At 40.4% G+C, this 13927-nt stretch overlaps 1 protein-coding gene across 1 annotated transcript in view; it reads left to right on the forward strand.

The window, feature by feature from the left end:
* The first annotated feature begins 140 nt into the window (after positions 1 to 140).
* Positions 141 to 13927, forward strand: part of utp20 (UTP20 small subunit processome component) — a 72303-nt gene continuing 58516 nt past the window's right edge. Inside the window, exons 1-4 of the mRNA XM_073057620.1 lie at positions 141 to 152; positions 1735 to 1872; positions 9549 to 9688; positions 10286 to 10374. Of these exons, the coding sequence (XP_072913721.1) occupies positions 141 to 152; positions 1735 to 1872; positions 9549 to 9688; positions 10286 to 10374 (379 nt within the window). The remainder of the gene's footprint in view (positions 153 to 1734; positions 1873 to 9548; positions 9689 to 10285; positions 10375 to 13927) is intronic.

The following is a 13927-nucleotide window of genomic DNA, read 5'->3' on the forward strand; positions in this document are numbered from 1 at the left end:
TGGCAGCGGTGAACCTTGAGGTGCAGGTCTTAAGGCTCTTGTACCTCCTGCCTAGTGGCAGCAATGAGAAGAGGACATGGCATAGATGGTGGGGGTCCCCAATGATAGGTGTCACCTTCCTGAGATATCATCTCTTAGAGATGTCCAAACTGGTGAGGAGAGCTGTCCATGTGACGGAATTGGTTTAGTCCATCATTCTCTGTAACCTCCTGCGTTACTGTGCATTGAAGTTCCCTTGGAGCAACCAGTCAGAATGGACATCGGTAGAAATCCCATCTTCAATGACTCCAATATAAAATTGAGACATGAAATGTTGAAGTTCCTCCTCCCCACCCACCAGGTGCTGCTTGATATCACAGAGTTTCTCCAGCAGAGAGTTCGTTTCCCCAAATTCCAATGCCTGCAGCCTCTTGTTGGAGTTATTTCATACCCAAGAGGTTATTCATAATGTAAGCAGGGACTGCACAGGAGTGTGCTGCATTGTTAATGACACCATTGTTAAAAGATGGTTGGGGGATTTTTGTGCTTGTAAGTCCACCAGTCACACAGTTGCACTCGTGAGAAAGTTATGGGCTTGAGAGGTTGGCACTAGAATGTGTGGAGACATTTGCAGACATTCTTGTGTGTGTTGGCTGTTAACACAAAGAAAGGATTTTATTGTACCTTTTGTGCACATGTGACAAATGTGAAAGTTTCTGTATGTGTAGAGATGAGCACACAATATCATGGCCCATTGAATGCAAAACATCAATGAGTCATGAAGTGTTTTTGTATCTTATCTTTTTTGTTACGTTGGTTAAAGTTGGCTGGGTTGCCAGGAAGAACAGTGCTGCTGGACGTTATAGCAACACAGAGTCCAACGTAGTGCAGTAACTCCAGAAGTTAGGTTGTCTCTAAAACCACAGATGGTAATATACAAAGATACACACTGAAGAATAAATGTTAATGTCACCATTTACTACCTTGAGATTCAATTTCTTGCAGGTATTTACAGAAAAATAAAGAAATACAATAGAAAAACTATACATAAAGACCGACAAACAGCTGTTATGCAAAAGAAGACACATTCTGCAAATTTTAAAAAAACTGAGAATGAGTTGAAAAGAGTCCATAAGAGTAGAATCAGGGCATTTGGCCCATTGAGTCTGCTTTGCCAGTCCAGCATGGCTGATTTATTATCCCTATCAACCGTATTCTCACGCCTTCTCCCCATAACCTTTGATACCCTGACTAATCAAGAACTTTTGCTTTAAATATACTCAAGGACTTGGTCTCCACAGCTGCCTGTGGTAGTGAATTTTGCATACTTACCACCCTCAGGCTAATGAAATTCCACCTCATTTCTGTTCTAAATGGACGTCCCTCTGTCCTGAGGCAGTGCCCTCTGGTCCTAGACTCCCCACCATCGGAAACATTCTCTCCAGGCCCACTCTATCCAAGCCTTTCAATATTTGTTGGCTTTTAAAGTGAGTGCACTTTATGGAATCAGTTTAGAGTAGTGGTGAGTGAAGTTATCCACACAGGTTCAGGAGCTTGATGGTTGTAGGGAACTGGCTGGACAGGGAACAGAATTAGTGTGATTCCAGCTGCACTCTCAGTGAACGCTCACTGCCTTTGACCGTGATGCAGGAACAGATTTTATTATTGAACTGGTTTGGAGTTCTCCCTGGTGGTGTTTCTGACGTGTAGGGATTCCAGCGTGATTTATTATTCTGTTTTGTCTTGAATGTTTAGATCCACAGAAGGGCTCGAGCCTTGAGAAAACTTGCAAAGCACTTGGATGAGGGGAAGCTCACACTATCTTCCAGATCGCTGATGAATTATATCATGCCTTATGCTATATCAACACTGTTTAATGAAAACATGCTGAAGGTAAGAACTGGATCTGTGTCAAAGACCATAAGAGCAGAATGTGGCCATTCGGCCTATTGGGTTTTCTCTGCCTTCGAACCATGACTGATTTATTGTCCATTTCAACCCCATTCTCCTGCCTTCTCCCCGTAGCCTTCAACACCCTGACTAGTCAAGAACCCATTAACTTCCACTGTTCAGGTGGGTATTCTTCAATCTGAACTGGAAGGAGTTAAAGAACAAGGAGTGAAACTGGATAAGGCTGATAGGGGAACCAGATTACCTAATGGGAGGGTGATGATTCCTATGACTGGGATGTCCCAGACTGGATTCCCAGTGAAAGGATAAGTCATCAAGGGCTGAGATGAGGGGAAATTTCTTCTACGGAGTGGTGGCTCTGTGGAGCTCTCCATCACAGAAAGTAGTCAAAACCAAACATTAACAACATCCAAAATCCTTAAAGGTTTATAAAATCAGAGGGTCACAGATAAACTTGACAGTGACGGTCTTTTCCCCACGATAAAGGAGTCCATAACAAGAGCACATAGGTTTAAGATGAGAGAGGAAAGGTTTAAAAGCAAGCTGGGGGCAACTTTGTCACACAAAGCCTGGTGTGTGTGTGGAATGAGCTGCCTGAGCAAGTGGTAGAGGTGTGTACAGACACAACACTTAAAAGATAATTGGGCAAGTTTGTTGATAGGAAACGTGGAGAGGGATATTGGCTGAACGCAGGCTCAGTTTAATAAATCGTTGTGTAGGAACAAGTTGGGCCGAAGGGCCTGTTTTATTGCTGTGTTGCTCTAACTCTAGAAGCTGGGTACTTTCCTTGGGATGAAAGGACATGGGGCTTTAAGCTGCTTTTTATAATGCTGTTTACATTGTAATTACGTGCTGGTATGTATGTACTTGTGCAGGTTTTATTCCTTGGTCTTACTTTAACCTCTAACTTTACTTTCTAATACAATTCTTTATTCTTTATAATTGTTGGATATCGTTTTTGTTGCATGTCACACCCTGACCAACACACCACAGCAAGTTCACAATACATGTGAATATATATAGTGAAAAAGTTTGATTCGGGTTCTGGTGACGTCATTATCCAGAATGGAAGCTTAAGTCAGTAGCGCCTTCAGAAAAATGCATATTTTGTCCCGTTAATCCATCAAATATAAGATCTTTTGAAAATATCTGAATTGATAAGGGGGGCAAGAATGGGGGAAGAAATGGAGATTAAAAAAGCATCCCTGTGGACGAGAGGGGTGCAGCGAGCGGCTCTCCTACCCGAACGCGTGGTAGCGAGGCTGACGATGGGCCTCGTTCAGGTGAAGCGGCAAATATGGTAAAAAATTTTGGAAGAAATACAGGAGTTCCAAAAAGATATAAAACAGCAGCTACATGATATTAAGTCAGAGCTTGCCAACGTCAATCAAAAAATAGTGGTGGCAGAGACACGAATTGAGAAGGCAGAAGATCACGTGCAAAATGTGGAATGGATACTAAGAAAGACGATAAAAGTATTAAATCACCAAGAAAATAAACTGCTTGACCAGGAGGGAAGATCATGGCAGAAAAATATCAGGATATACAATGTTCCCGAAGGAGTGGAGGGTTTGTCTATGATGGAGTTTGTAAGAGAGTTGCTGTAGGACGCGCGAGAGGTTCCTTCGACTATGGAGCTGGAAATTGAGAGGGCACATCGTGAGCTCGCCCCAGGGCCTACTGGAGACAGAGAAGATAAGCCTCTCTCAATAATATTTAGATTCTTTCGATACAATACCAAGGTGGAGATTCTGTGAAGGGTCTGGGGTAAGAAGAGGGTGTTTTTGGATGGGAAATTAATATATTTCAATAAAGATTACCGCCCCCCCCCCCCCAGCGGTCCTGCAGAAACGTAAAGAATACTCTGAAGTAAAGTGAATATTAAAGCAAGGAAAGATTAGATTGCAAACTCTGTACCCTGCTAAACTGTGGATGTTTTATGAAGATGGGATCCAACTGTACCAGACAGTGGAAGAGGTGAGTACAGACATGAAGGCCAGAGGGTTGCCTGTCAGTGTGATCAAACCGAGGGAAAGCCTGGCTGAGCAGTTATCCCGCTCTGGCTGGGAAATAGTGAGAGAATCGAGAAAGCGGGGACGGGAGGAGGCCGAGAGAAGTACGTCAGGAAGAGACTGTGAGTTTTCCAAAGACAGCCCTCACCCCCTCCAGAAGAGCCGTAAGGTTTGGCTAACTTTAAAAATGTTGATAAGCTAAACAGAAGCAAAAATAGACGGTGATATACCTATCTCGAGAAATACTTATTATAATGTGGATTTTATATTACTCAATTTTCTTTTTTATTCATTCATTCACTTCTTTTTCCCCACCTAAATGAGAATATGTATATGGGAGGAATACACAGGGAAATCTTTTCTGTGTAATGGATTTGTTCGCTTACTTTTATGAATACTGCAATGGGGGCCCTCAATTCACAAGTAGGAGGGGTTATCCCCCACAGCTAGACGTTTCCTCTAGCTCAACCCAGGGTCATCTACTAGAGACCTCAGCCTTGGAATCACACCTTCACTGCCTTTTTTTAATTATTTGCATTTCTTGGTTCTTATTTGTTCAGGGAGTAGATCAAGTTTATTTCTCCTAATTTCAATGATACATTGACAGATAAATACAGATGGCTAAGGACAAGGTAAAATTCATTTCTTTTAATATCAATGGGCTGTTAAATCCAATCAACCGTAGTAGAATTCTATCCAAAATGAAAAAAGAACAAGCCCATGTAGTATATTTACAGGAAACTCACTTAAGTGATAATGAACATGGAAAACTAAAGAGAATGGGCTTCACTAATTTGTTTTTCTCCTCCTATAAATCAGGACATAGGAAAGGAGTTGCTGTTCTTATCTCAAGCAAGCTAAATTTTGAAAAAGTATTCGAAATGGGAGTTAAGGAGGGCAGATATATTCTGGTAAGGGGGAATATAGACGGCAATTCAGTTACTCTATTGAATATATATGCACCCCCAGGAAGTGATATTAGTTTCTTTAGAAAATTACAAATATTATGGTAATGGAAACAGAAGGTCTCCTGATATGTGGGGGAAACTTAAATTTACAATTACAACCAAAGTTAGACTCTTCCAATAGAAAAACCTATGAAACAAAATTTTTACATAAGAAAGTTAATACGCTTTCTGAGGATGTTGGTTTAATTGATATATGGAGGGACCTTTTCCCTGACAGAAGGGATTACACTTATTATTCTGCTCCCCATTCTGTATATACAAGAATAGACTATTTCATAACATTTGGAAAAGACAAAGACAAAATAAACACCTGTGGAATTGGGACAATAGATGTAAGTGACCATGCACCTATATATTTATCTGTTGATTTTGAACTACAACCAGAGAATACTATTTGGAAACTAAATTCAAGTCTACTCAATGATCCCTACTTTAAGGAACAAATTAAAAAAGAAATTGGTCTTTACTTAGAATTCAATGATAATGAAGAGGTTTCACCTCCCATTCTATTGGATACTCTGAAGGCTGTTTTAAGAGGGAAAATTATAGCGATATCTTCATATAAGAAAAAAATAAGGAATAAACCATTAGAGGAATTACAAAATAGGCTGAAGGAACTAGAAAAAAAACACAAATTGAATTTGGCACTGGATATATTAGAGGAAATTTTAAAAATTAGGAACGAAATTAATAGTTTGGCTACTCAAGAAATTAGGAAAAATTTAATGTTTCTGAAAGAGACATTATGAAAGTGGATCTAAGTCTATGAAAATACTGGTGTGGAAACTAAAAAAAAGATAGCTGAAAATACAACTCATAGAATTAGGGACCCAAGAACAAAAAATGATTTAAAAAAATAAGCTATGTGAAATTCAAGAAGCTTTTGAAGTGTTTTACGAAACACTATATTCCAAAGTTCCAGGGGAAGCCTAACCCAAATTGACACCTTCCTGAATTCTCTAGAGTTACCCACTTTAAGCGAAGAACAAAATAGAACGATGACTGCTGACATAACTGAAGTTGAATTAAAAGCTGCAATTAGTAGACTTAAATTAAGCAAGTCACCAGGATCAGATGGGTATATGGCAGAGTGGTACAAAGAATTTTAAAATGAGTTAATTCCTGTCTTATTCCCCACACTGAGCTGGGTTCTAAAAATGGCTCAAATGCCACCCAGCTGGAAGGAAGCGATAATCTCAGCTATACCGAAAGAAGGCAAGGATAAAATGAAATGTGGGTCATTTAGACCAATATCCGTTCTTAATGTAGATTATAGATTATTTACCTCCATCATGGCCAAACGATTAGAGGAGTTTCTACCCATACTGATACATAACGATCAGACAGGTTTTATATAACGCCAGACACAAGACAATATATGAAGGACACTTCACATTATGGATCATATACAAAAAAAAATCGAAGCAATAGTGTTAAGTGTGGACACTGAAAAAGCATTTGATTCTGTTAATTGGAATTTTCTTTGCAGAGTTTTACATAGATTTGGTTTCCAAGACACAATTATTAAAACTATACAGACACTATGACAACCCTACTGCTAGGATTAAAATCAATGGATATTTATCAAATAGTCTTATCCTAGAAAGGGGAACGAGACAGGGTTGTGCATGGTCACCACTACTCTTCGCATTATATCTGGAACCATTAGCTCAATACATCAGACAGAATGAAGATATCAGGGGAATTACTATTAAACAGAGAAAGCTTAAATTGGCCTGTTACATGGATGACATTTTGATCTATCTAGGGTAATCTAACATACTCTGTACCTAAATTGATGCAATCCTTTGAACAATATGATCAATTATCATGATACAAGATCAACATAGATAAAACCCAATTACTTACATATAACTGTAGCCCACCAAGAGAAATTGAAAGTAGATATCCCTGGGCATGGCAAAAAGAGTCTTTCAAATATTTGGGCATCATTATGCTAAAAGATTTGGCAAAATTATCAGAATGCAGACTATATATAAAAAAATTAAGGAAGATATAACAAGATGGAACCTAATTCCTTTTTTCAGTCTCAGTTCAAGGATTGAATCTATTAAAATGAATAAACTGCCTAGACTGTTATATCTCTTTCAGACCCTACCAATAGAGATTAATCAAAATCAATTCAATGAATGGAACAAGATGTTATCAAGGTATATTTGGCAGGGTAAAAGGCCTAGAGTTTGTCTCAAAACTTTGCAATTAGCAAAGGATAAGGGGGGTTGGGGCCTACCTTCTCTTAGAGATTATTATTTTGCAGCACAGTTGAGAGCTGTGATATGTTGGTGCAACCCATCATATGACACTCAATGGAAAAACATTGAGGAGCGGGTACTTCCCATCCCATACAGGTAATTTTGGCTGATAACAACCTGCAAAGGTACATAAATACTATTGATAACCCATGGGTGAAATTGACTCTTAAAATATGGAAAACTACTATAAAAGAATATAATCTAGAGGGAGATAATGCAATTCTTAAATAGTGTGCATATGACTCGGATTTTACGCTGAATAAACTGGATGCTAGATTTAAGGACTGGACAGCTAAAGGAATAACAGTTCTTTGCAATATAATGAAAGAAGGAACACTGTTCAGTTTTGAAATGCTTAAAGAGAAACACTTATTAGAAAAACAAGACTTATTGGTATTTACAGATGCGACAATATGTTAATAGGACAGTTAAAAATGTAACCAAGGCAAGAACATGTTTGATAGAGCTATTTAGAAAAGCATATAATTCAGATAACAGTAGTAGAATCAGTTCAAGCATGTATAAGGGTTTGTCAAATCTTAAAACACATTCGACTTCATACATTAAAACAAAATGGGAGAAGGAAGGAGGGATAATTATATCTGAGGAAGAATGGACAATAATATGGAGGTATCAATAGAAGTGTACCCGTTCACAGAAATGGAGGGAGTTTGGATGGAAAAACTTGATAAGATATTTTATTACACCCTCTCAGAAATCCCATTATGATAGTAACCTCCCTGTTTGCTGGAGAAATTGTGGAAATCAAAATGCAAATTATTATCATATTTTTTGAGACTGCCCTGTTATCAAAAACTATTGGAAGGGGATACACAATGCCCTACAAGACATCTTTAAATGTGAAATACCCTTAGAAAGTAAGACCATATATTTTGGGTATATACCTCAAGAATGGTTGAAAAGAGATAAATATTTAATGAATATACTGCTGCTGGCTGGTAAAAAGACTCTTACTAGGAAATGGTTATCACAGGAGAGCCCAACCTTAAATACATGGATGGAAATTACAATGGACATTTACAAAATGGAGAAGATAACAGCATCTGTTAATCATAAGATGGAACAATTTGATTCATACTGGGAAAATGGTTTAACTACATAATGCCTCATAGGCCTGATTTTATTCACAAATCAATTAATATGTTGTAAAAAAAAATCACTCCTTACTTGTACATAGTCTTTTCCTTTCGCTTGTTCTTTCATTCCTCTCTTTTCTACAAGTGTATACCTCAGATAAATATTATGTGGAGATTTGTGGCATATATGATTATATGATATATATGTACAATGTCTGAAATACATCTTATGGAAATGTTTGTTTGATGATGAACTTCAATAAAAAATAAATTAAAAAAAGAAAAAGCTTGATCCTAGACCCTAGATTTGTGTTAAAGAATCAGCCCTCAATTATAATGATCAGGTAGACACAGAGGGAATCTCTGTTTACTGACAATTACCTTTATTGTTTTAGTTCACAAGCACATGGCTATACACAAATGAATTCTTGTGTGCACAGCTGTTAGTTTTCTCTGAGCCTCTGAGCAGTCAGAGAAGAGAAAAGGCAAAACCTGAAGAAGCGAGTCTCCGCTGGGCAGGCATTTTTCTGATTCCAGTGTACAGTAGTCTCCATATCTCCAACATATGGTTGTCCACTTCTGTGATGGCTGGTCTCCGGACTTGTTGCTGTTGCCGCTCTCAAATTTCTCCATTCTTGTTCCTTTTCTTAACAGATGTTTCAATTTTGTTGGCTTAAGGTCATCTGACTGACCTTTGCCAGTTTCTCATTGGAAGTGGCCCAAGACTACAAGCAGTAATTCTGTATGGCTCTCCCTTCAGCCTTGTGAGTTAGGTCATGTGTTTTGTTCTGTGTAACTCAGTCAGAATGGTTCAGTTCAGTCTAGTTCAATCAGGTCAGCCAAACACTGGGTTCAGATGACTGCCCCTTCTGCAAACCTGCCATTTTACATACTAAACAGCTTCTTATCTGAGAATGGTTTCGGGTTTAGCAGAGCATTAGCAGAAAGTCCTTGTGTCTACCTTTCAGCTGCTCTGATTAAGTTATCCTGTAGTAAAAATCAGTTCACAAAATGGCTGCCTCCATTCCTACCACCACATGGCAAAAACAAATACTTTAGGTTCTGTCTTTTTCCACCACCTTTGCCTCATTCCTCATTCCTGGTCACTGATTTGGAGATTGTAGTTCTTTCTGGCCAACACGTGATCCTTCGTATTTGGATGACCAACCGTGATCAAACTGTGTAGTGGGCCCAAATCGAATAGTCATCTGCCTCCACTTGTCACATTGCAGTAACCAAGATTGTAAAATGGGCTTTATTCTGCAGTGTTTCACTCTATGCTTATCTTTTCTACTTACAACACTCCAGTATGAGAACATGACGTCAGCTTCTGTGGAGCTGGTGGGAGCTGCATGCAGGCACTTGTCCTGGTCCTCGTACACCTATCACCTGAAGCGTTACATCCATGTTCTACAGACCGGAGAGATCAATCAGAAACTGGCAGTAAGGTGTGTATATCAGAATCTGATTATCACTGACAGATGTATAGTGGCACGCAGAAGTTTGGGCTCCCCTGGTCAAAACTTCTGTTACTGTGAATAGCTAAGTGAGTAGGAGATGAACTGATCTCAAAAGTCATAAAGTTAAAGATGAAACATTCTTTTCAACATTTTAAGCAAGATTAGTGTATTATTTTTGTTCAATTACCCCTTCAACCTACAGTGCTCTAGAGAAAATCTGGTAATATAAAAGGATAGTACTCTTTTAATGGTAAAATCTTTAACAGTGTTGAAGAATATAGGGATCTTGTTTCTGTGCTGTACTTCTCTAATACTCTATGTTCTGGTGTAGAGAATGAACATATTGGAAATTTCTCAGTACAGGAACTAGTGCTGGAACTTTTTCTGGCCCTGATGTTGTGAATTAAATTTTAGATCAAGTGTACCCCCTAATTTATTGACCAGGTGTTCTGAAAATGACCCACAGTAGTAAATGTCACCAATATCTAATGAAGTGGAAATGAGTTAATGTTATACTTCCATTTGTTAAAATTAACACTGACTGTAAACAGTTTTCTGATCTTGTGCTGATGTCCTCTCCAACAGTTTGCTGCTGTCGGTGCTTGACGCCTTTCACTTTGACCCAGAAAGCCTGAGGAAGGACTTTGAAGCAGTTCAGACCACAGAAGATGGAAGTAGGTGTTTTAAAACCATAATACACAGGAGTAGAAATGGGCCACTCAGCCCACTGAGTCTGCTCCACTATTCCATCGTGACTGATTTATTACCCTCCTCATCCCTGTTCTCCTGCCTTCTCACTGTAAGCTTTTGTTCCCTAACTAATCAAGAATTTATCAACCTCCACTTTAAATATCCCCAGTGACTTGGCTCCCACAGCTGCCTGTGACAGTGAATTCCACAGGTTCACCATCCTCTGACTAAAGAAGTTCCTCCTCATCTCAGTTCCAAATGAATGTTCTTCTATTCTGAAGCTATACTCTCTGGTCTTAGACTCCCTCACTGTAGGAAGCATCCTCTTCATGTCCACTTTATCTAGACTTTTCAATATTCGATAGATTTCAGTCGGATTTCCCTCATTCTTCCAAACTTCAGTGAGCACTCAAGAAGGGCACTTCCCTCCCGCGTGCTGTTGCTTGCCAAGTCTTCTTGGTCCACCTACAGAAGTTGGCTGAATGTCTGGAGTCACAGAGCGGCTTCCGTGCTGGAAGGTCAAATCTGGATGTGATTTTCTCTCTCACCCACTTCCAGAAGTTCAGAGAACAAAAGTTCAAGAAAAAAAGTACAGTTGACGTTTCGGGCCGAGACCCTTTGGCAGGTCTTGGGCCAAAACATCGACTGTACTTTTTTCCTTGGGTGCTGTCTAGCCTGCTAAGTTCTCCAGCATTTTGTGTGTGTTGCTCAGTTTTCTAGCATCTGCAGATTTTCCCTTGTTTGTGAACTCCCTGTATGTCATATTTATTGATCTCACCTAGATAGTTGACTTGGTCAACAGAGACGGTTCTTTTAGATCCTCTCTTAGGTAGGCTGCGAACCAAGACTACAGAGCTGATGAAACCCTTCCACAGCCACATGAAGGGGGCTGTGCAGTTTAACGGCAACTCTTCAGAGTCCTTTGACAAAAGCAGGAGCATTAACCAGGCCTGTATTCTCCCCCCAACACCCTTCGAGGTCTTCTATGCCCTCCTCAGGCATGTATTTGGCACCTCTACAGAGGGGATCTACCTCCACACTAGATCAGATGGCAGGGTTTTTAACCTCGCTCTCCTAAAAGCCAAAATCAAAGTGCACGGAACTATAATCAAAGACATGCTGTCTGCTGATGATGCAGCAGCCACATCCCACACTCCACAGCTTGATGGGTCGCTTCTCCCAAGCCTACAAGGACTTTGGTCGGACTAACAGCCTGAAATAGACAAATGTCTTGGGACAAGTTGTGGACCATTGATTATTACAAACTGGATGCTGTCCATCAGTTCATATGCCTGGGGTCCATCATCAGGGACAACCTCTCCTTGCACACAAATACCGACAGGTGCATCAGCAAGCCTGCAATGATGCTTGCCTGCCTCACCGTAGAAGCCTGGGATAACGCCAAACTCAGTCAATACAAAAATGGCAGTATGTAATGCTTGTTTCACCAGCACACTGCTGTACAGCAACGAGACATGGACATAAGCAGGAAAGAAGGCTTAACACCTTCCAATTAAGGTGCCTGCATCTCATCTTGGGCTCCCCGGGAGAGACAGTGTATCTCTCACACGCTGGCCTCCCTGGTGTGTACACCCTGCTCGGGCAGCGTAGACTGTGGTGGATGGGAATGTCTGCCACGTGCAAAAGACATCCTTCATGGTGAGACAGCTTCAGGCAAGAGAACTGTTGGCTGCCTACAACTATGCCACAGGGATGTCTGCAAACGGGACATGAAGGCGCTGGACGTCAGCACTGAGTCCTGGGAGAAACGTGTAGCTGACCGCACGGACGAACAAACACGCTGAAACAGCTCCTTAAGTCAGGCAGGGAAAGGAACACTGGAGCTGCATCAGAGCTGAGGCCACTTCGAGGTGTGACCTTTGCCACTCTGGTGTTGCTCTCATCAGCCACAGATGGTAGTGAGGACTCAGCATGCATGGTCAACCTCAACCAGTGGAGGGCCACACCACACCGGTGTACTCAGACCTAGAACCATCAAACACTCCTTATACTCACTCATTCCCAGGACCAACCTCCTCCGATGCCTGCACATCTTTTCTTAAATAAGGTGCCCTGAACTGCTCACAGTTCTCTTCCGTAGAGCAATTGCTTGGATTATGAGACAAAATAAATTAGCCACTCATAAACAAGAGATTCTGCAGACGCTGAAATTCCAGAGTGACACACACAAAATATTGGAGGAACTCGACAGGTCAGGCAGTGTCTTTGGAAAGGAATAAACAGTCAATGACCCTTCATCAGGACTGGAACTGATCGAAATTTGTAATCAAGTCTAGTCCTGATGAAGAGTCTCGGCCCAAAGCATCGACTGTTTATTCATTTCTATAGGTGCTGCCTGACCTGTTAAGTTCCCCCAGCGTTTGTCCTCTGTCGGAAAGCTGGAGTGCTAATGAGAGATTAATTTGTGCTGAGACATTTCTTTTTCCAGATTGGAGTTGGTTGAACATAAATCATCTTCAACTCATTAATGTATAACAGCAGGACAAATCGATTGACTAAATAAAAACTAATTTAAATGCAATTTAAAGTAATTCAGTGCTGGCAGAAGGCACAGAGCCAGGTCAGGCTTCAGTGACTGCACAGTGGAACTCCTCTCACTGTGCTGAGTGGAAGCTCATCATTCTAAACAGGGAATGTGGCCAGATTTCATTTTGTGTATCCTTGTTTTTAAAACAAAACTCACCAAGCTAGGCATAAATTCATTATGGCTGCAAGTCACTGCTTCTTCAGCAAATTTCACGTGCAGTTTTGAGAAGTGCTGCCCAGTTTGCATGCTGAATATCTTGGGTATTACTTGTGAGTGAGTGAGTGGTGGGGAATCTGCTTAGTGTTATTCTGGTGTATTTGTCTTTCTATCAAATCTCTCATCCGGGGCGCATGGTAACATCATGGTTAGAGCAACTCAGTGCATTGGGGTTCAGAGTTCAATTGCAGCGTCCTCTGTGTGCAAGTTTGTACATTCCTTCCCACGTGGGCGTGGGCTTTCCCTGGGTGTTGCCCTTTCCTCCCACAGCCCAAAGGCGTTAGTAGGTTAATTGGTTGTTGTAAATTATCCTGTCATTAGGCAAGGGCTAAATCAGTGAATTTCTGAGTGAAATCTAGCTGCAGGTAACATAAAGCTTAGAGGCATGGCTGGCTGTAAATAGAAGCTGCCCCTGATGTCCATTTTAAATCTCTTTCTTCTGATATTAAACCTATCCCTCTTGTTTTTAACAGTCCCTCCCTGGAAAAAAGCCTGTGTTAAGGATATTGTATCATATTCTAGAATCATAATCATAATAGTTTTGCTCCTAAATCCATTGGGGAATTGTGGAGAAACATTCACTAATGATTAGTGAGAATGTAGAATAGGTTAAAGTAAATCAGAAAAATAATGTTAATGCCTTTTAATGGGCACGTCAGGATTCAGAGGAACTGAGTCAGGAAGCTTGTTGGCAACATAACCTCGGTGAGATTAGAGAGATTAGCTATATTTGTCACATGTATATTGGAACATACAATGAAATGAGACATTCG

The sequence above is a fragment of the Hemitrygon akajei genome, chromosome 10 (genome assembly GCF_048418815.1).
Source record: "Hemitrygon akajei chromosome 10, sHemAka1.3, whole genome shotgun sequence".
Lineage (NCBI taxonomy): Eukaryota > Metazoa > Chordata > Chondrichthyes > Myliobatiformes > Dasyatidae > Hemitrygon > Hemitrygon akajei.